Source organism: Lithobates pipiens, unplaced genomic scaffold (genome assembly GCF_037356315.1).
Source record: "Lithobates pipiens isolate NorthernLeopardFrog02 unplaced genomic scaffold, aLitPip1_a1.2 Scaffold_16, whole genome shotgun sequence".
Classification (NCBI taxonomy): domain Eukaryota; kingdom Metazoa; phylum Chordata; class Amphibia; order Anura; family Ranidae; genus Lithobates; species Lithobates pipiens.
In genome coordinates this window covers 178,424,577-178,447,962 of record NW_027507748.1, presented here as the reverse complement: position 1 = coordinate 178,447,962, position 23,386 = coordinate 178,424,577, and the positions used below count along the sequence as shown (strand labels likewise).

General features: G+C 38.8%; 1 protein-coding gene across 1 annotated transcript in view; it reads left to right on the top strand.

Annotated features, from left to right (window-relative positions):
* The window catches only part of MXRA5 (matrix remodeling associated 5), a 70,311-nt gene that overhangs the window by 26,545 nt on the left and 20,380 nt on the right, over positions 1 to 23,386 (top strand). The window contains exon 2 of the mRNA XM_077480815.1: positions 19,246 to 19,455. Within this exon, the coding sequence (XP_077336941.1) occupies positions 19,253 to 19,455 (203 nt within the window). The 5' untranslated portion in view covers positions 19,246 to 19,252. The remainder of the gene's footprint in view (positions 1 to 19,245; positions 19,456 to 23,386) is intronic.

Sequence of the window (23,386 nt, the reverse complement as noted above, 5' to 3'; positions counted from 1 at the left end):
TAACTATATCCAGATGAAAAACCAGGTAGCAGTTGGCACAGATTACTAAAAAAAAAAAAACTTAAAGGAAAACTCTAAAGTAGAGAGTAAGGGGACATTTTTCTCCAAAGTCGTGTAGATAAGTGATGGGCTTCTTACTTTTTAGATGTTTCTACTTGTTTTCCTGCCATGTCAAAGGGACAGGAAGTAAAATAAACATCTCTCCAATGGAGACACGGACATACTTGCAATACACCAATCAAAGATAGAAAAAAAAAAAAGGTTTAGGCTTGATTTTTATTTGAAACAATGTAAATTTGGCAATTATTCGTTTAAAGCTGAGGTTCACACAAAAATGTAACCTCCGCTTTTTGGGAACCCCCCCTGTCACATGTGGCACCTTTCAGGGGGGAGCGGTGCACATACCTGTATAATAGAGGTATTTGCACCCACTTTCGGGCATAGACTCCATGGGAGTCTATCCTTCTCCCCCGACCCCCCCCCCCCCCCCCCCCCGCTGTCTGCTGGGAAACACATGGGTCTCAGAGACAGCAGGGACCATCATGATTGCAAAGTGCGACTTGTGCATGCACAGTAGGGAACTGGGAAGTGAAGTGTGTCCTAGGGAGTGATTCTAACTGTGAGGGGATGGGCTTCAACTCACATGAAAGTGATCACTGCTCCCAAAAAAACAGTTGCTCTAACTATTTAATAAGTGTTAGCTGGAGTTCGACTTTAATTTGTTAGTCAGGTCCACTTAAATCTACTAGTACATCTAACTCTGCCCTCTCTTCAGATTGACAGTGTTGCTGTCCAAAGTTAGTCTGCCTCTATCTTTTTGACTTGCAAAGAGAGGAGTAGAGAGGACATTTGGTGTCATGTACCTGGTGGAAGAGCCTGATACGATGGGGAAGGCCTGTCTTACAACTCTGACTCGTGTCCCCTGATAAAGTAAACAGGAAGCGCAGGAATGCAGAGTGGCACAGGTGCCTTGTGGTCTTGCTACAGGGCTGGACAGGATCTCCCAGTCAAGCAGCATATGGTTGCCAGTGAATCACAGCAAGCAGAGATGTGGGGTAGCAGCCAATTAGCAATAGGCATGAGCAAGCTGGCACTGGTGATAGCAAACAGGTGAACCACAGTTGGGTAGCAGGCAGATGGAGAAAATGCACTGGTGGATAACAGGCAGATGCTTGAAGCTTGGAAATCCATTAGGGACTGGAACATAGACAGGGTCAGAAGAGCTGGGTCATATTCAGGCAGACAGATCAGATACAGATGTGGAACACGAAGCAAAGTCACGGTACAGGCCAGATCAGTAACAAATCAGCAAAGTGGCAGTAATAGGCACAGGCAGAAGCAAAGTTCAGGGACGAGCCAGGTCAGTACATGCAGAGTTCAGGAGTAGACAAGGAAAGTTGGGTCAATAGCTGGAGACAGGCGCAGAGTCTGTATGAGAAGAGCCGTGAACAGAAATCTGCCCGGGGAGACATCTTGTCTGCTGGCATTCCATTTCTGACAATTGGTCACTTCTCAGACTTCTCAGAGGTTTTGACATTTTTAAAAGCATGTGTGTAAAACATTATTTTATTAAAAGGGCAATTTGTGTGCACAACATTACCATCATGCTATAATAACAAATTTACCCAAGTTGGCACTATAATATACACTAGCATTCAGTATAGAAGCTACCTTCAAAGTACATTTCCATTGCCTCCCCTATCCTTGGTTGAATTCTCCAAAGAGCCTGAGATGCCTATGTTAAACTTTCTTCTGTGAAGGGAAATCTCTGGACAGAAAACTGTGAAGAAATAAAAATTAAGTAAAAAAATATGCTTTCCGCATGAAGGGCTACAAACCTAGTGATACAGCTATAGGAGTCAGTGTTATACCTCTTGGCCATTCCTCTAAAGTTAGTGATGATGGAGTATTCACTCAGTATAACTTATGAAAACCATCTGTGCATATGCAAAATATATGGTCTATTCTAATCTAATACTACAAATGCTATAACGCATAGCATAGCACTTTTATGTAAGAGGAAGGAAGAATATACAAGTACACAAATACGCTCTGCTTGGAATTTTAGAAACAGCTCCTATTAATAAAATGAGATAAATATTGGTGTGAATTGGAAAAAATTAAAAAGCTGAAAGATCAGGATCACAGAACCAGCTATGCGCAGTAGGTTAGTGTCAAATAAAGTTAATGGATACTAGTGAAAGATTTAAAGACTGACAATTATAACATTTTTCTCCATTACATTTTTATTGAGGTCTTCAAACAAAATGCAATACACAGGACTAAACATAACGTGTCCAAATCGGTAATGTACAATAGAACATATGGGTAACAATCATGTACATCAATCAATAAACACACCATGAAAGAATAGAGTTACAGGGAAAGTAAAAAATAAATAATGGCACAATGGGATTGGGTGTCCTGGGGAGAGATGGAGAGAGAAAATGTTTTTTAGCCTGTGGTATCCCACATTTTCTTATAGGAGATCACTGCACCATAGTCTGCAATAATTTAAGTCTGGATGTGATCTATTTCATGGTCTCCTATTTGAAGCTCCATGTACCTATGGAATCTTTAGAAGGTTGCATAGATATTCTACTCCCCAAGTCATCCAATAGGCTCTTGTGCCAGTGAGAATAAAGGAAGGAATGAAAGGGGTCAAGGAACTGTGAGAAGAAAAAGAGAACAAAAAGAGGGGGACTTGAGCAGGAGCAAGGGGTTGAAGGCATCAATGTTAGGTAAGCCCCACATGAGATTCCAAAGCATATATGGTCTGTACTGACATTCCCATTACCTCAGTGGTTCCTTATGTTAATCATATGCATAGTTAGAAATTTGAGGTACTTGTATTTGTGTTTGTTGTCAAGGCACAGTCATATGATGAAGAAGATATTGTGTGAGTGTGAAATCCAGCCCATTGCTAGAGAACACAGATTTATTGCGATGAACCTCTGGCCAGTATCATTGTATATGCTGGCATTACCACTACACAGGCACTGGCATGCACTTCTAGACTAGAATGTGTATCAAATACCAGTGAATGCACTAAACCATTTAGATCAGTGTGATAAAAACTTTATAAATGTCCAGCAGCATGCATCAACAAATAAAAATGCCAAAAAATGTGGATATACAAAACAGTCCACACACCATGTGTATCTGGTGTAAATTTCTGTCAAGACATCACTTCACACTTGTGCCAACTTCTGTGTTCCACCACCAGTGTACAAATATACTCTTTACCTGAAGGACATGATCCCTAGAGAATGAGGTCATAAAGCACATAAAGATCAGGAAGCACCTATTTTTTAAGTAGGCTGATTGATATATAGGGTTCATTTAGGAGGTATGCAGAAAGTTGTTGCAATCGCAGAATTGACCTCCACTGAATAAATGTCCTGCCAATAGTCTAGGGGATTGCCAGCATTCCACTAGGAAGGTTTTGGACATGCCAGGATAGAAGTCACGGTTTAAAATTATTGAAAAGGTTCCAATTGTATTTCTTATATCTGCTCTGTGTAATGGTTTTGCATAGAGATGCTCCGATCTTTCTCTTCTGGGGTCCTCTGACTGTGCCCCTGCCTCCCCCACGAATGCCCCCATAGCAAACCATTTGCTATGGGAGCACTCATGCAATCTCACTCCTGAGATGCGCTCTGTGTGTCCATTGACACTCTCTGCTCACTGTCTGTGGCTCCCACTGCTGTCCCTGAGCCTATGGAGAGGGAGAGAGCAGAGAGAGACACAGCTCTCATACACAATGCATAATGCCCTGCACACATGGTCGGACAGTCCAACAACAAAATCCGTCAGATTTTTTCCAATGGATTTTGGCCCAAACTTGTTTTGCATACACACGGTCAGACAAAGTTGGTGGAAAATCCGATCTTTCAGAATGAGGTGACATAGAACGCACATGACGGGACTATAAAGAGGCCAGTAGCCAATAGCTTTCGTCGTAATTTATTCTGAGCATGCGTGACACTTTATGTGGCACTTTATGCTTCGGAATTGTCTACACACAATCGGAATTTAAATAATCGTATTTTGTTGTCGGAAAATTTTAGATCCAGCTCTCAAACTTTGTGTGTCGGAAATTCAGACGGAAAAAGTCAGATGGAACCCACACACGATCAGAATTTAAGACAACAGTCCGATCACAATTTTCCGTCGGGAAAGTCCTGTGTACAGGGCATTATGGTAAAAAACATCAGCCTTTAGTACCACTTTAAGCGTTCTGGGGTCAATGGACCCAGAGTGGAGGAGATGAGATTCAGCTGGCAGTCTTGATGCAATGAGTAAAGTGTGGAGCCTATAAAGATATGGTCGTTTATAGCTTTCAAATGGAGTTTGAAGGAGATTCAGACCTTCTTAATATTTGTTCATATACTTGTCAGTCGTAATGATATATTGCATTTCTGTTTGCATAAGTCATCAAAATATAGAAATATGACTTTTCAGAGGTTAACTTTCCTCACTACTGCCAATAGTTTATATTTTGGCTCAAAATAAAAAGCCAACCAAAACTGAAGTGCACCTTTCCAAGTACAGGTAAGGTGTGTGTTAACTAACTACATTTTAACTATACACATTTGTGGAAAAAGGACTGGTTTTAAACACTTTTGTGAAAAATTGAGTAAATGTCAAAAATAGATTTTAAAAGGAAAAGACACTTTGGCAATGGACTTCGTTTTTCCTTTGGCATCCATGAACAAAAAGGAAAACTCTCACTGTAACAAATTAAAATTGGCCAAAATCCAGAAAAAGAGTTTTATGAAGCTTAATAAGTTGTAGCATACTTGAGATGTAACTTTGAGCCATCCATAGTTTACAGAAGCTCAAATCATACCTCATTTGCAGACTTTTCATTATTTTTTTTGGTGATTCATAATTTTTTTTAGATATTTATTAAAGCAGTGAAAATCAGGATGTTCATGAGGGAAACCTACAACAGAAGTTTTTATTCTTTGAATCCTGAGCTACACATGACTTCTGCATCTCATGATATGTTTTGGGTCAGAGAATGGTAGGGTCCCTTTTCTCTTCTATACACTGAAGTAGTGACTAAGTTGTTGGGACTCTCTTTACACCCTGTGGGTTTAATGTGCTAAATGCAAATAGACTGTGCACTTTGTTAGGGAATTTCCAATTTGCAGGGGAATTTTCTGTTTGATTTATGAATGTGTTGAAATGGTTACTTGGCAAAGAATCACGTGCAAGGAAAATTATATATATCATTTTATATATATATATATATATATATATATATATATATATATATATATATATATATGACATGGGATAGACATGGTTAGCAACAATGTTCAGGTAGACCGTGGTGTCCAAACAATGCTTAATTGGTGCTAAGGGGCCCAATGTGTGCCAAGAAGATATCCTCCACACCATTATACCACCACCAGCCTGAACCATTGATATAAGGCAGGATGGAACCATGCTTTCATGTTGTTTAACCACTTCAGCTCCAGAAGGTTTACCCCCCTTCCTGACCAGGCCATTTTTTGCGATACAGCACTGCGTTACTTTAACTGACAATTGCACGATAGTGTAATGCTGTACACAAATCCATCAATCAATGTCCTTTTTTCCCACAAATAGAGCTTTCTTTTGGTGGTATTTGATCACCTCTGCGGTTTTTATTTTTTGTGCTATAAACAAAAAAAGACAGACAATTTTGAAAAAATACAATATTTTTTACTTTCTGCTATAAAACACATCCAATAACAAAATGTAAAAAATCTAATTTCTTTATCAGTTTAGACCAATATCTATTCTGCTACGTATTTTTGGTAAAAAAAATCCCAATGAGTGTATATTGATTGGTTTGCATAAAATTTATAGCGTCTACAAGCTATGGAATATTTTTATAGAATATGTATTTATTTATTACTAGTAATGGCAGTGATCTGCGTCTTATAGCGGAACTGTGACATTACAGCGGACAAATTGGACGCTAAGTGACACTTTTGGCACTTTTTGGGGGACCAGTGACACTAATACAGTGATCAGTGCTAAAAAAATGCACTGTCATTGTACTAATGACACTGGCAGGGAAGGGGTTAATATCAGGGGCAATCAAAGGGTTAAATGTGTCCCTAGGGAGTGCTTTCTAACTTTGTGGGGGATGCTTAAACTGTGGGAAGACATAGATCCATGTTCCTGCTGAGCAGAAACACAGGATCTCTGTCTTCCCTTGGGACCAGCCAGTCTGGCACCAACAACCATGCCACATTCAAAGTCATTTAAATCCCCTTTCTTCCCCATTCTGATGCTATGTTTGAACTTCAGCAAGCCTTCTCCACCACGTCTAGATGCCTAAATGCATTGAGTTGCTGCCATGTGATTGGCTGATTATCAATTTGTGTTACATATACATACATGCAATTGAACAAGTGTACATAATAAAGTGGTCGATGAGTATATATATATATATATAATTCACTATGAGAAGGAACATTATCTTGCAAAGTGAAAATTCACCTTCAAAGTGACCAGCCTCTTTGGCTTTAGTAAGCCAGCCCCGGAGTCTTCACGGGTTCAGCTTCCATATATATCTTTATAGATCTTTAGTTAGACCTCATTTCAAAAATTATATCCAGCTCCAAAGACCTCACTTATAAAAAAAATATTGATAAGATAAAAAAAAGTTCACATAGGTAACAAAAATGATGAAAGGTCTGAAGGATACAACATATCAGGAACTTCAGGAACTTAATATGTACAATCTGAAGGAAGAAAAGGGAAAAGGGAGACATGACTAAAAACTTTAAATACATAAAGGGTGTGCATAAGGTAAAGGAGGGCAGTATTTCCAATACAAAGCAAATATCAAGAATATGGGGATTTCACAGGTAAAAATTTTGCATTGTGTATGCTAACTTTTTATTTAGCTTCTTAGAATTTAAGGTTCTCTTTTATACTTTTGTTCATTTTAGGGTCCATGTTACTACTAGGTAACTCTTTGCTCCGTGAATAATATACTAAAGCAGACCTTCCATAATAATGGAAGATCTGCTTTTTTGACAACCTATTGTTAATAAACATCAGTGTGGCTTATGACACTTCTAGGAGGTAAAGCTGATATCAGCGTGGCTTTCCCCCGGTCCTGTAAACACTGGGTGCTCCAAGTCTTACCGAGAATGCACTCCTGCAATGTGCTGGAGCATATTCTGATTGAATTGTGAGTGCCTAGCCATTCAAGGAGGCAGGGGTAGGTTGGTGAGGGATAGAATTCACCTTTGCCTCCTAGAAGCCTAAGAAGCTGGGGGCAAGGCAAGTCCCTTTTTGTTTTTTCAACAGATTGCCATTAGTTTGCTGTTGGTGCAAGTTGATAAAGACAATGGACTTCCAGAAAAATATCTAGAGATGTACTTATTTCTAGAGCATTTTCCATCTTCTTTGCAAGATTTCCATATAATCTGGAATGCTATAGGTGGAATGAGAACATGCAAAGTTGGAAAACCTAAATTTCCAGCAGGTGGGCACTGAACTATGAAGGGAAATTGTCACCACTGGTATTCCCAAGAGATATAAAATGCCAGGAAATGGCTCAGTCAATCAGACTCTAATATATTAGTGTTCAATGGACTAATGCTATAATTTATTTTGGTAATGAACATATATTCCAACTATATAATCTGAATGTTTGTAACCTGAGCAGTCCCAGAAAATGCAGATGGCAATAGAAGGTTGCACAATGTACAGTGGCTGTACATATTGCTAGATTAAGTTATCATATCAAAGTATTTTGATCCATAGAGAAAAAAAAAGGGGAAGAAAGCAACAGGCTAAGGTACGAACTGCACACCTAATAGGAGGTTATGAGAAATCTAACTGAACACTAACAATACAACAGATAACATGGTTGTTGTTAAAACAAATGCTAGATTTGCAATATTGCAACATGCTCGACCCACAAAAATGCAGGGAAAGAGGTCAATGACCCTTTCTTTAAATTGTGCATCATGAGCCACATGGTGCTGTGGCACCATGTGGCTTGGCATGCACGAAAATGCAGTGCGGGGATGCCATTAATTTAACCCCTGCGCATTCGATAAAGTGCAACACGTTTCTCCACGGGTTGGAAACACCCTCTAAATGTAAACCTAGCCTAAAATATTGCTGGTATTAGATGGGCACCTGGTATCTATGAATAATGACTTCTCTTAACTTTACATATCCTGCCAATTGGACTTAGTCTTATGGTCTGCTGTTTATGCCGTTACTGTTGATGCTGTGAATGGTAGATATCTTTAAGACTTTGGCAGGTTTACTGGGATTAGTATTGTGGTCTACACACTTTCTTCCAATACTTTCAAAAGATTTTAATACACCCAGCTTTGAGGGAAAATATGTAAAAAAAAATAGGTAAAAAATAAGCAGTACAAGCATAAGTTTTAACAAAAGATCTGTGAACCTCCTACCTTGCAACAAGTACTAAGTGCTTAGATTTCTACTCTCAATAGTTCATTTGAAACACTTAAATGATTTAAAATCTTTTAGTCTGCTGCATCTCTTTTAAAGTTAGCATAACATACTGTCATCATAATTTGGACTCAAAGTACATTGAGATCACAATATATGGCTAGCAGAACGTACCCATCAGTTTTGTATTGTGTTCTGCAAAAAGATCTCACTTTATCCTCCACTGGCAAAATATCTTGAAATATTACCTTTTCTTTCTGTCTCTTGGAAACATTTTGTTTAGGGATCTCCTAAATTAAGTTTCTCATTATAATTCAGATTGTGTAATGGTACTAGATAGTAATTTCAAGCTTTCAAAATAAAGAGAATGATTTGGTCTATATGTGGAGTACAAATGTGACAGCAGGCTCAAATATTTTCTTTCAACATTGCATTCCATTTAGGTTACATTAAAGCGGGAGTCCACTGTCTGGAAGTTTTTTTTTTGTTAGGAGTATCACAAGCAATAACAGTACTAAACTAAGCACTCACTTCTTTAGTTTTCGAATCGATTTCCTGTCACTTTTTTCGAATATGGATAAGTTATAAACTTTCCTCCCGAGCGTTTCCATATTGCCTGTGGGCATGTGAAGCCCACAGGCATCCTCTTCCGGGATACGGGCATGCTGATGGACCAGCATGCACCGCCCGTTAGAGCGCCGATCTCGCGCATGCGCAGTATCGCCGCCATTAATTGCAGAGGTTGTCATCACAACGGGCGGCGTCGTCGGAAGTCCCGCCCCGTTGTGATGGCAACGAAGATAACGCTCATATAACCAACGTCACATATAACGTCACTTCCCTTCTCTGCCTCACGCGAGATCTCGAGTCTATGCACACCACAGACTCCGGAGAAAAAAAAAAAAAGGTCCCAGGAGCCCATGCGGCAGACCGGAACGAGTGACCTGACGATTAAGCCACGCCCCCGTTCCGCATCGGCTCCTCCCCTGTTCCGGATTTCACTGTGGAGGGAAATTTCAAAAGCAAAAAAACTAAAGAAGTCAGCTGGAAGGTAAGGGGGTTACCGAGCGTTTAGGGAAGGGGGGAACACATAGCCATGGGAGTGTATTTTAGGGTGGACCTCCGCTTTAAAATGTCTTCCAGCGATATAACAAATGTATACATATCTTAACTACCAAATAAAGTATAAGCTGCACATGTTAAATAACATAAATAAAAAAAAGTATATATAAAATATAAAAAAATATATAAAATATAAAAGTGAAAAATAAAAAAAAATGTAAAATATAAAAGTGATTATTGCTAAATAAGGAGTTTACAGTTTCATTTATACCTGGTATGTACTAGTAAACTATATGCTTTAAAATAGAGGATACCAGGTTTAGGCACGGTAAGTGGCTCATTTGATTATGAAGCTCTTAGTGTGTTTTGGAAGTGTGAGATTTACAGTTTATTACCCCGCCAGTACCAAGAGATTAGGATAGTGAGAGCTAAATGTGACAACCTAAACTGTTATTCAGTCATTTCAATAAAAAAAGGTGCTAAATACATTGGAGCTATTAATTGGCAGGAATAAATGCATAACATCAACCTATTCAAAGAATAAATACATAAAACTGTTTAACTAAAAAAAGAAAAATGTCTACCTTCCTTACTCCTAATTCACATCATAATGTTGCTACATGGTCAAATGTGGTATCTATAGATTGAGTTATGTTGTAAACACTTAGTTTTGCTAAAATTTGGAGCTGCAAATGCATCTGCATTGCTCTAGTGGAAACTGATACACCTGATCCAATCAAATATACCAGAAATCTATGAGAACCGTTATGGCTACATATACAGAAATCAACCAAGGAAGCATAGAAAAAAAAACCAAGGATTAAATGACTCCATATTGCAAACTTTCCATGGAATGTCCATCATACAGACTGCCCACAAATGCAAACTGACTAAAAAAGCCGTTGAAATTTTTCCCCAAAATAGGCTCTGCCTTACAACGTTTTCAGGGGGCGTTAAGCTGGGTTTGAATTTTAAGCATCCTGTTCTCCCTGGTAACACAATCACATCATTCTCTCCTTCCTGATGCTTGTTTTGTGGGGAGTCTGTCAGTAAAGCAGACCTTTCCTTTAAAAATGAGATTCAAAGAGAGTCTAATGCTAAGCATCACCCCTGAACTTGGTTAAAACCATGGGATGGTGGATCTTCTGTGGTTTAACTAGGGACCATTGATCCTGGAAAGGAGAGTAATGTCAATTACAAAATGTAATATTTGTCACCTCAACAGGAAGTAAAAGGAAATCTAACAATGGGGACACCCATTGTGGTGACAGATGTCTAAGACAGGATTTTCTCTTACAGTGGTTGTAAAGGCTGAAGGTTTTTTGTACCTTCATGCATCTACACATCAGGGTAAAAAAACCTTCGCATGCTGCTCCCCCCACAGCCCCTCCTAGGCTGTATAGTCACCCGAGCCCAAATTTCAGTTCAAGATGCTCTGATAAATTAAAACACATCAATAACAGTTAGCTAAGCTGATGAACCAATCATTTTATGGCATAAGATGATAGATCCTTCTTTTAAAGGAAACCTTGAGAATGATTTTGTTACTCCAGACCTCACTTATCTTCCTTTAATGGATCCCATGAGTAGGCGTTTACTTACCTTTACCACCTTAAAAATCTGGGACAACTTGCTTAGCAATAGTGTACTCTATTCTAGGACTATTTTGCTTATTAACAACTATGTCCTTGTTTTTGATAAATTCAATTGTTCTCAATATAAAGCTGTTCTGGTCAAGTTCAGATCAGAGCGGATGTGCTATTACAATCATTTGATTATATGCTTTGAATCTTGGGGGACATATTGTTTGTCGCTAAAGGTTCTTTTTATAATTGATACATTTTTTTTGTGTATTTCCAGTTTTTCTATATATCGTTGTATGCTGCAATGTCCTGAGGAAGCTCAGAAGAGCGAAACATGTAGGAAAGAAACAATGCAGCTTAAATAATATACAAATGTGGTAATATGTGGAGTTTTGTAGGATTCTGCGCCAGCCTTTGTATATTTATATTTGTTATACTGTATGTATATGGAAAAAAATGTTTCCTTTTTTGGGAAATGTCTTTTGTATATTTAATAAAACTTTATTGATTTTTATCTACTGTCTATACACATTTGGTACCGTTATAAAAATCCCGGGGGTTGGTTACCCTCCAGTCCCCTGCCAGCTTCTTTCCCATTTCTTTTTAACTATTCTAGGACTAGTCCACTGTTTGGTAGTACCTTGTTTCCTTTGACTCTTTACCCAGTTTCTCTCCTGGAAGAGCAGTAACAAGACTCTTTTATGCCATACCTTATGAAGGGGAAAACATCTGTCTCTACCCCAGATACTCCTGGCCTGTCATAACCTGTCCTTTGCTTGACTTATGACAATAATCCCAAATGATATATTACTTTGGGACCACGTTGCCTTTGGACTTTGACCAGATCCCACACAGAATTTGAGTCATTACTTGTCCCGTCCACTAAACCTGATCATTCTTTATCACTAATATACAAATCCTACTATAGGAATTCTATCCATGATCTCCACATTTTATACCTTAATTGGAACATGAATTAGGTATCACTCCCAAGAGCTAGATCGAGACAAAATATTGGCGTTTACTTACAAAACGTCTATTTCATTATGTGGGCAAGAGCATAATTACAAAATGCGTGCATTTATGTAAAACTTAAGGGTATCGATGGTATTGATGCCCTTAAGTTTTACATAATATGGATCCATGATTTTTTCTGGCGATACTTACATGCCCCTGGTACTATGACACATACTGTATATGGGGCACTTGTCCTTGGACTACACCTATGATAAGATACTACAGCTTTATTACAAGATGGTGGGTGATAAGATCCCTATCATCCCTCACATCACTTTGCTGTCCATGCTACCTGGAGCCTATAAACAAATAAAAAAGTTTACCCTGGCATTTTTTACCTTCAGCACGTACTGTGATAGCCAAATATTGGCAAAAGGACTGACATTCCATGTCAAGCTGAATGGGCTTGTGAAAAGGAAAACATTAGCCATATGGAGTGACTGACAGCATGGGGAAATGATGTCTGACACTTACAAGCAGGTCAACTGTATGAACTCAGATACTCTTCAAACTTTGCATCTTTTCTGTGATAAACCACTTATTGGCTTTACCTTCAGGCGTTATTTCATGCTTTTCTGTTCAGGTAATTTGGAGTTGGTATGGGAACTTTACCTTTCCCTTTACTCCTCTTCCCTCTTTTGTTTCCCTTTCTTCTTTTTCAACCCCTAAAATCCTTTTTCCCTCTTCCCTCCCTCCCCCTTTCTTCCTTGCTTATCTTGAACTATTCTCAAAACACAATTGTATTCTTTTTCCACAACCTATGTAAGTTCTACACTCATCATGTTGGACATGGTTACTGTTCAAGGTAGACAGTTATTACTATTCTAGTTCTCTCATCAAACATTAGGCATTTTTGGAAAAGTTACTATCAATCTTGCAATCTTTATGTTTTATGCTGTTTTGACATGTATATGGTACATATGCCTTTTCTTTTTTCTATATAATCCTGATCCCAGACAGATTGCACCCCTTTCTCTTTGGTTTTGAAAAATGTAATAAACATAAGTAAATCTTTACTGAAAGTAATATGGGAGATCCAGTGGTGGCCTGTCCATCAGGGGTGCCTGGATGCCGCCACCTTTCTCCAGCCACCCCTTTATATGCAGTGCATAGATTCATGCATAGCATGAATCTATCAATGGCTGCCGCGCCCCCCCCCCCCCCTATTTGTGTATCTGGCCCCTTTTGGGTCACTGGGCATATGAATTACAGTGGCCAGGTTTTTCTTTTGAAGAACCAGATTAGAGTCAGAGGCTCTAATAGGCTTCAAAATAATATGAACTCAGGATATTGCTTCTGGAGCCCACCCAAGTGTGCTGCAACAGAGAATGAAAATTCACTGTTGTAACACTGATCCTCCTCCTGGCCAATCGGGAAGCAGGTATCAAACCTGTTTCCCTATTGGCCAAAACATCAGGTGATCCTATTGGACACCTAGCACTGGGAGGAGCAGAGAGGAGACACAGCTTTCCCCGAGTCCACTACACTGGAAGATGGCCACATCCGACTGCTACTCTAACATCCAGGGTAAGGACAGCGGTTGTTGGTGGGGGTGTGTGTGTTAGTACCACACCATGGGGGTAGGTGGCAGTTGTGCTAATGCTGCCCCACCAGGGGGGTTGTTTTCTTCCCCCCCCCAAAAAAAAACTCACCAGCTGCCACTGGGGTGGCTTAGCTCTACTTCTTAAGGTCAATCTGATTCATTGGCTTTAATATTTTAAGACACTGATCAGGAACAAGAATGGATGTATGGTTTGATTTCACTTACTGTTATCTCAGTAATTGTGAAAGTATTCAGGCCAGAGCCAGTCTGGCAAATAGAAGCCTACATTTTTTTTTCATTACTATAAGATCTGAAGATATAGTATGTGAGCAGTCTGTATGTCAATTCTTCAGAAAATTTTGGGATTGTAGTAGCTTTAGTGAGTAAAAGTAGTATTTAACCACAGTAAATATTTTATAGGAAATCTGCTTTCACCAGACATTGTATTATAAAAACCATTGCTGTCAATGCCCAATATATTTGCAGTCCCATTGTCAAGATTTATGTAGAATTTTAAATAAGTGTTCCCCAAGTCTCCTACCTATGGATTGTATGCAGTTTGTAACACATTTTAGATTCATGTATTACCTATCAAACAGTAAATTACTTGTTGACTTCCTCTACAGTTGCAAATAATAAAACTGCATTCACATAAGCTAACCCTGCATGTTAACTAGTGATTATGAGGCTTTAATGCAGCTATTTGCCTACCTGCAGTACAATAGAACGGGCATCAATGTAATCTACACATATAAAGGTGTGGTTTCCTAGTAGAACTAAACTTCTAAAAGCTGCATGTAACAAAAAACAATATATACCATGGAAATAGGTAGTTGATTTTCTCCAGAGCAATACCTACCTAGCAAACTGGCAGATGAATAAGCCATGTCGAAGTCAAGTTTGAAAGTCTAAAGGCTACCTAACTCCAGACAAAGGTTTTTTATTTTTTTTATTGCTTTGGATACAGTGAGTAAAAGCTAAAGTTTATTTATTACAGATGACACAAATTGCTTACTTTATAAATATTCAGGAACTATTAATGTCTGAAAATATTGTAATTCAAACCACACATAGCAATAACCTAAATGCAATGCTGTTCCCCCGAAAATGTTAAAATCTTTAATATCTTACACATGCTAGTAACTATTTTTTGGTAATTTGTAAAAACAATTTTGCAAGATAACAATACTTTTTAATCAGTCTGCAGTCGTGCAGTCAAAAGATTAATATAACACAATGAATTGTCAGTTTGATATGTACACGTATATTTTTCCACTTGATAATCGGATGGATGGCTGTTGTTACTTGTCTGAGGGAACATAACCTAAGCCCAAAGGCAAACCATTCTGCAGCTCTACTTAGCTTACATCATTGGGGAGCTCAGTCAATCAGTGAGCTCTGCTACATGTGTGCATGGGGGACCTTTCTTTAAAAACATAATTTTTTCCTGTCACTAGTAATACTTTTCAGACCTGAAATTGGCTCATTCAACTATGTTATGAATAATATTGTGAGAAGAACAATGTCATATTATTATTATTATGTTTATTAGATACCTTTAAGCTTATATTGGCTCCTGGCAACTACATGGATAATGTTTCTCCAGAATGATCTGTCTTCTTTTGGATCTTAAGTCTTCACAACTGCTTAAAAATGTCTTTCACTGGATGCAGTCACCTTATTTGTTGCCATCCTTTTCCTCTTTTTCCTTCAACTTTTTCCAAGCATATAACAGAACTCTTTTATTGGTATATTTAATTGACTATTATGAAGCATAGGTTAAGATTTACTTACACTTTAAGGCAGTAAGTAATATTTTAGGGCCAGTAAAAGGGTTACATTTAAAGGTTAAGTCAAGGGTTACGTGTCAAGGAGGAGGATACATGTTTTTTGGAGTTTTTTGAGTAGGGCTAGGATTAGGTTAAGTGTTGAAGTCAGCATAAGAGTTAAAGGTCAGGGCATGTGGGATACATTTTGTGTTAATTCTTTTTGGCAGTGAAATTCAAGAATTGCAGTGGTTAGTACTGAAACCAACATACTGATGGATCCTTTATTTGAAAACATTCTAAGAAAAACAAATAAATATACAGTTAAAATGTATATAGGAGAACACTTTAATCTGCCAAATGATGTGTTATTCTATGCAGCCTGTCCTGTAATCTAAGTACTGCTGCCAGATATGCTTACTACACTGCTTTTAAGCTTTGGAGCCTGATCTAGAACCTTCCTCAGCCTGTGAACGGACAAAAATGTAGTCACCCTGTGCTCTTCCCTATTGAGGCTGTGTTCTATGACCATATGACATATACATCAAATTATATAAAATGGTATAAGAACTTGTATAAAAAAAAAAAAAACTTCTATCTCACTCTACTTTTTGTGCATGATATGAATATGATATTTACCTTCTTATAGATTCTATATTTAAGAATCTTGTATAATAATAATATGATAATGAATAAAGGAATGTTGGCTTTAAACCTGTGACATGCACCTAAATATAGCTTCTTTGGAATGAAATGAATACTGATGTAAGTAGATGATTGCACAATCTTCTGTAGGTCAACTGGACAAGGTGTATTTGTATTCCAGCTAGACTGAGTGTGTGCCAAAACTTTCACTTAAGGCCCCAGGTAGTATATCTTAAAATAAAGCTTTGATTTGCCCATGCAGGTCAAACCAAAGGGTTTGCTTTAATGACCTCTCTCCAGCAGATCATTTTGCTCTATTTAACTGCCTGGAGCAAACAAAAAATGTCCAATACTTCCAGGTATGGAGGAACATGTGGCTACTTCCCCTTACTGTTATATGACTTGTTAATTGGCCTAGATAGCAACAGAGAGAGAGAGATATTGTCTTCAGCCATGCAGTCACTAAGACTCACTAGTGACTCAGAGCTTTCCCAAGGCTTCCATTCCTTGCTCCTTGCAGGTGACTGGAACACTAAGGGCCGGTTCACACAGCGAGGCGCGGCGAGGCGTCTCCGACTTGCCTCGCCGTGACCTGCGGGGACCTCAGCGGCGACTTGCAGAGGACTTCTGTATAGAAGTCAATGCAAGTCGCCCCCGAAGTCGCCCCGAAGTAGTACAGGAACCTTTTTTCTGAGTCGGAGCGACTCGAGTCGCTCCTCTCAGAACGGTTCCATTGTACAGAACGGGGGCGACTTGCGGGAGCGAGGCGAGGCGAGCCGTGTCGCCTCGCATCGCCTCGCTGTGTGAACCGGCCCTAAGGGAGCAAAGCAATTATGTGGTGCTCAGAAGGAAGACAAATAACACAATAAAAGCAAAGATAAACATAGATCATCTGTGATAATGCAGCCTCCATTAACATGTTGTTACAACACAGTTGTAAGCAGGTGCCCTCTTGCATCTATTTTGTAAGTCTCTAATATAGCTGACCTAGTAAATGCATTATTAGGTTTGTGAACCTCTAGCCCCAGTTAGATTAATTGTTAGTGATAAATGTTCAGTGTGTAATGAAAAAAAAAAGCTATGGTTGGAAATGAAGCAAGTATGGCTTATTTGGTGGAAAGAATTCAGGTTGGGAATTGGACAAAGTTAGTAGATGGTAATAGAAGATTGTGATGCATCCCTTTTTCCAAACTACTAGGTTACTCAAGCAAGCACCGTAAAAGCTAAGCAATTATGCAAACAGTTACCCTGTTATACATATGATCTTTAAATATGGTCAATAACTCATTATTTCTTCTAGATATAACATGGAGGGCCGGGGGGGGGGGGGGGGGTCCGAAGAGGAGATGATAACAGAGGTATTATATTACTGAGAATTCCAGAATAAGGGTCAAGTTGAGTGGTCACTAGTGGTCAGTAAGGGCCAGTGCCGTAAATTTTTGCTTCGGGAACTGCTTCTCTGTCTGTCAAATCTATGTGGAATACAAATGCCGTGCCAAGGTCCAAGGGAGATCAATTGCTCCTGCAATGAATTCTGAACAATCTCAGAAGTATGTCGAACTGATGTCAAAAACACACTGCATTTTCCCATTCAATCTTGGTGACCCTAGCCTTAACTCTGTCAAAAGGATCATAAGACAGTAAGAAGAGATTTTGTTCTGTTCTGTTGTAATTGGTAGGGCAGTAATATTACATGTGATAGAAGGTCTTTTATGCCCAACATGCTCTAGAAAAAACTGGAACTTTCTTTTATTTATATTCAGGGTTGCAGAGAAATTATGCTAGACACATTACAAGTTGGAGTAAATATTACATTCCAAATGCATACCTAGTTCCTCCTCCAATCTATGTTCCTAGTTTGATATGGGAGCTGTCCTAGGTTATGAATTTTAATTATGTAGGGACTAAGTAAGGAATCTCTACACTGATATATCTTCTGAAAGAGGTGTCAGAGAAATATGAAGTCACAGTAGAATATTTCAAAGAATATTTATCTAACTTGTCAAACTGTACAATAGCTTAATAATTCAGAAAAAAACATAAATTGTGCAATGTAAGGATCTTTCAATCTTTTCACTTAACTAAAGGCTTTGTTTAGGAATGAGGGAAGGAAATGGGGATTATTAGTAAATATTGTAAAAAGAATGAGCTCTAAACTTACTCTGTGTCAGCCACAGATTTATTGAGTATAAGCTGCTATATGCTTAACAATAAGCCATCAATATTGTTTGTCCATAGGATTTCACTTTAGCATAAGTCTTGAAAATATTAAGAGTACAGATGTACTTTAAAATTCATAGGAAATTACTTAAAGTGTAACTAAAGGCAAAACATTTTCTTTATATTTGGCTACATACTTTTAGGTAGTAAACCCCTGTCAGTTATTTAAGGGGTTATTTACTAACAGCGGAGTGTGCAAAGTTTGGTTTCTGTGCAGAGCTGCACCAATCAGCGTCCAGGTTTTATTGACAAAGCCTAATTCTACAAGCTGAAGTTACAAGCTGATTGGCTACCATCCACAGCTGCACTAGATTAGTGCACCTGTTTTAGTAATTCACCCCCAACGTGTCTATATAATAAAGAGAGTGGAGAGCATGTGTGCGTCACATAATCTATATCTACGCATAAATATTCTGTATTAAAAACTATAGTTGACATTAAAAGTATAACGTGTATTGGGAATCTAATAAAATAATGTGGAATGTAAAACACAGAAATAAAGATATATACCGTAAATAAAAATGTAAATAAGGATAGTCTAAAGCCAAACTTTATCAAATACTTGACTGCCAAAAAAATAAAAATAAAGCAAATATCTATTGTGGATCAAAACAATAATATTGTAATAAATGGAGAAGAAATCATCTGGAATGATGAAGAAATAAAGCTTGTTTTTCATTCATAAAAGCTGTAGTATGATTCTATGAATGAAGCAGCGAAGATGTTAGACATAGTTAGCCCATCTTGATGAGAACTAATAGAACAGGCATCAGCACAAGGGACACATTTTACTGGCTATTATTTATGTCCTATATAATGACTTTATTTTTTATTTTTTATTTTGACTGCACAGGTTTTAAAATATACAAATTTTTATTTCTGGAACTTTCATAATGTCACATATTTTTAAAAAATTCACTTAATTGCAACTTTAAAAAAACTTTATTTTTTTTTATACCTGCAGGAAAAAAATGAAGACATTAACCAGAATGTTTAGCCGGATACATTTATGGTTATTGCCAGTAATTATTATAACCTTAAGATTTCCGCAAAGTGTCTTATCCTGTCCTCACCCATGTGCCTGTTATGTCAACACTGAAGTTCATTGCACTTTTCGATCACTAGCAACAGTACCAACAAGGATACCAAAACATGTGGAAAGGATTAATTTGGGGTATGTATAAAAGTGTTATCTTCATTTGTATCCTAATTACAATTTTAGACACACAGGTGTAATAAATGTAAAGTGTACTTTTTTTTTGTTTTGTTAAAACCCCTGTATTCTGGTGTCTCCTTTCCACAGGGGATAGTTCCCTTAATTTTCTGCCTATAAGGCCCAACAGAAAATGGAAGGAACCTTTTTAAAAGAAAATTTAGTTCACATGCTAGACAGCTGTCACATGAACAGGTGTCCTCACTGGAGGGGTTTCCCTTGCCTTTTGCTCCAGTAAAAAATGCTAGAATTTTAAATATCCCCTCATATTTCATCTCAGGGATAGTGGTGGGCAGGACAATAGAGATTGTTATCCTCCCCGTTGGGGACAGAGACAGCAAAAAAATTTAAAGGGGTTTTTAAGATGTAGGTTTCCTCCACTGCCAATCTACGGGCGTGTTATGGTAGTGGAAACAGTTTTAGGTTATTACTTTCTTTAGTGGCATAAAGGGGACACCAGTGGGGGCTTTAATTTGCTATCCTTTAAATGGCATTGTTTGTTTGTCTTTTATAAAATAAGGGCACAATAAAACTTAGGGTTCTCATAGTTAGCCCATTGTACATGTCTGCCTTATTAAAAAAACGGTTTAACAAATTACTAGGCCATATGGGTTAAAGTTACATTTACAGTGTAATGAATCAGCGCCAATAGTTTTTAACCCACAGCTCTGGTAGCTAAGCACGTTGACCTCTAAGACTCTCCCTTACACTTTTCCTCCCTGTAGCCTAACACTAATCTTAACACTATCCTCCTCTCTCTTCACACTAACCCTCAGCTAAAATGAACCCACTCTAATATATAAGGAATCCCTTATTTGCATACTCATGACTCCTTCACCATGATTTTATGTGTTGAAGACCAACTTTTCTTGCACCAAAAGATTGCAGTGCTGAGATCCTGATATGGAAACCTGCTGTTGCGTTCATGTATTTTAGACTTGCTGGTTTAAATTATTTTTCTAGCCACATAAGCTAAACCAGTTAAAGGGTCAGGGCAGAAAATAATATTTAATTTTGTTTCTTTTAGAATGAGATCAAAGAGCGTTTATTTAAAGCAGAAATAAACCTCTCCAAAAAAAGTTTCTCAAGCCAAATGTACTTGTCTGCACAGTATATTAGCACATCATGGCAGACTTACTTGGGTGGTGATCCCTTCCAATGCTGCACTGTCAGTACTCAGATCAGGCACAGTTTCCTTTTGAGCATTAGAATTAGGGATGAGCCGAACACCCCCCCCCCCCTCAATTCGGTTCGCAGCAGAACATGCGAACAGGCAAAAAAATGTGTGCGAACACCATTAAAGTCTATGAAAAACATGAAAAAACAAAAGTGCTAATTTTAAAGGCTTATATGCAAGTTATTGCCATAAAAAGTGTTTGGGGACTCGGCTACTGCCCCAAGGGACATGTATCAATGCAAAAAAAAGTTTTAAAAACTGCAAATTTTTCAGGAGCAGTGATTTTAACCACTTCAATACTCGCCTATAGTAATATGATGTCTGCAGATGGGACCTCCTCCCATCCTGGGCGGGCGTCATATGAAGTTCTTGGCTTCCCGCCGCATCACTGAGGAGCTGATGCTCTTGCCTGGTGTCCACGATGTCCGCTGGTGACATAGCAGGAACGTGGATCTTCCCCCAGTCAATCTCATCCCCCGATAGTTAGAATCACTCCCTAGGTAACACATTTAACCCCTTGATTGCCCCCTATTGTTAACTCCTTCCCTGCCAGTAACATTTATACAGTAAGCAGTGTATATTTATAGCACTGATTGCTGTATAAATATCAATGGTCTCAAAATAGTGTCAAAAGTGTCCGCCACAATGATACAGTCAAGATAACATTTTTTTTACCAAAAATATGTAGAAGAATACATATCAGCCTAAACTGAGGAAAAAAATATATATATATATTTGTCAATTTGGGATATTTATTATAGCAAAAAGTAAAACATATTGTGTTTTTTTTCAAAATTATTGCTGTTTTTTTTTGTTTATAGCGCAAAAAATAAAAAGGTGCAAAGGTGATCAAATACCACCAAAAGAAAGCTCTATTATAAAAACTTCATTTGGGTACAGTGTTGCATGACCACAGTGTTCCATGACAATGCAATTGTCATTCAAAATGTTACAGTGCTGAAAGCTGAAAATTGGCCTTGGCATGAAGGGGGTGAAAATGTCCGGTATTGAAGTGGTTAATAATGCTTAAAGTGAAACAATAAAAATGAAATATTCCTCTAAATATCGTGCCTGTGGGGGTCTCCTTAGTCTGCCTGTAAAGTAGCACATTTTCCTCATATTGATAACAGTACAGAGCAAAATGACATTTCTAAAGGAAAAAATGTAATTTCAACTTGCTCACGGCTGTAATGTATTGTCGGATCCCAGCAATATAGATAAAAATCATTGAAAAAAAACGGCATGGGTTCCCCTCCCCAGTCCATAACAGGCCCTTTGGGTCTGGTATGAAAATTAAGGGGAACCCCATGCCAAAATAAAAAAAATGGTGGGGGGGTTCCCCCAAAATCAATACCAGACCCTTATCCAAGCACGCAAGCTGACAGGCCACGGGAAAAGGGGGGATGATAGAGCGCCCTCCCTCCTGAACCGTACCAGGCCACATGGCCTCAACGTGGTGAGGGTGCTTTGGGGTCCCCCAAAACACATTGTCCCTATGGTGATGGGGACAAGGTTCTTATCCTGACAAACCTGGGCTATGGTTGCGAGAGTCTGCAGGTGGGGGGCTTATCAGAATCTGGAAGCCACTTTAACAAGGGGGCCCCCAGATTCTGTAACCGGTTGACCCCGCCCCTTCTGACATCATGTGAAGCCACCTGATGTCAGAGGGTGGTGTGGTCACCCAGTTATGTCACCAGGTGGCCCCGCCCTTGGATATCTAAGAGCTGTCATTGCAAAAAGGCTGCAGTCAGCGGGCCACCTCCCATCAAGGCAGAGTTTTTCTGTTTTTTTTTCTCTGGACTGTCGACGCTGTGATTGGAGATGGATTTACATTGCGGGACACTTTTTTTTTTTAATAAAGGAATTGTCCAAAACGGTCTCCTGTCATTTTTACATTATGTTACTTTTTTTTTACTTTTCTGGATGAATGAGTAGGGGTACATGGGGATGGGACCGGGGGCTGTTAAAGGGGGCTTCCAGATTCCGATCAGCCCCTCACCCGCAGACCCCCGCAACTACCGGGCAAGGGTTGTGGAGAAGAGGATCTTGTCAAAAGCACCCAAAAGCACCCTCCCCATGTTGAGGGCATGTGGCCTTGTACGGTTCAGAAGGGGGGCACTCTCTTGCCTCCCCCTTTTCCTTTGGCCTGCCAGGTTGCATGCTCTGATAAGGGCCTGGTATGGATTTTGGGAGGACCACCATGTCATTTTGTTTTTTACTTTTAGCACTGGGTCCCCCTTAATATCCATCCCAGACCTGAAGGGCTTGGTAATGGACTGGGGCAGAACTCACGCCATTTTTGTTCAATGATTTTTATTTATATTGCCAGGATCCGACAATACATTACAGCCGAAAGCAGTTTTAAATTACTTTTTTTTTTCATTTTGCATTCATTACACTATATACGGCCGCTATGTTAGCAGCCTTACATTGTGTAGGGCTTGGACTTAGCCCCCTGAGCCATGATTGACCAAAGCACCTTGATTTGGCCAATCATGGCTCTCACAGCAGAGCATGGCCAATCAGCAGCCGTCAATGCACTGCGATCTCGCACTGGGAGCTGAAATAGCTTTATGAGTTAACATTGGCAGAGAGCACAGGACACAAGACAGCTCTACATTTCTAGCAGGATCAACAACTACTTTTTTGCACTTGTCAAACAAAATACTTTCACCATTATATTTAATAGACCAAAACAGAAAAAAATAGTTGTTA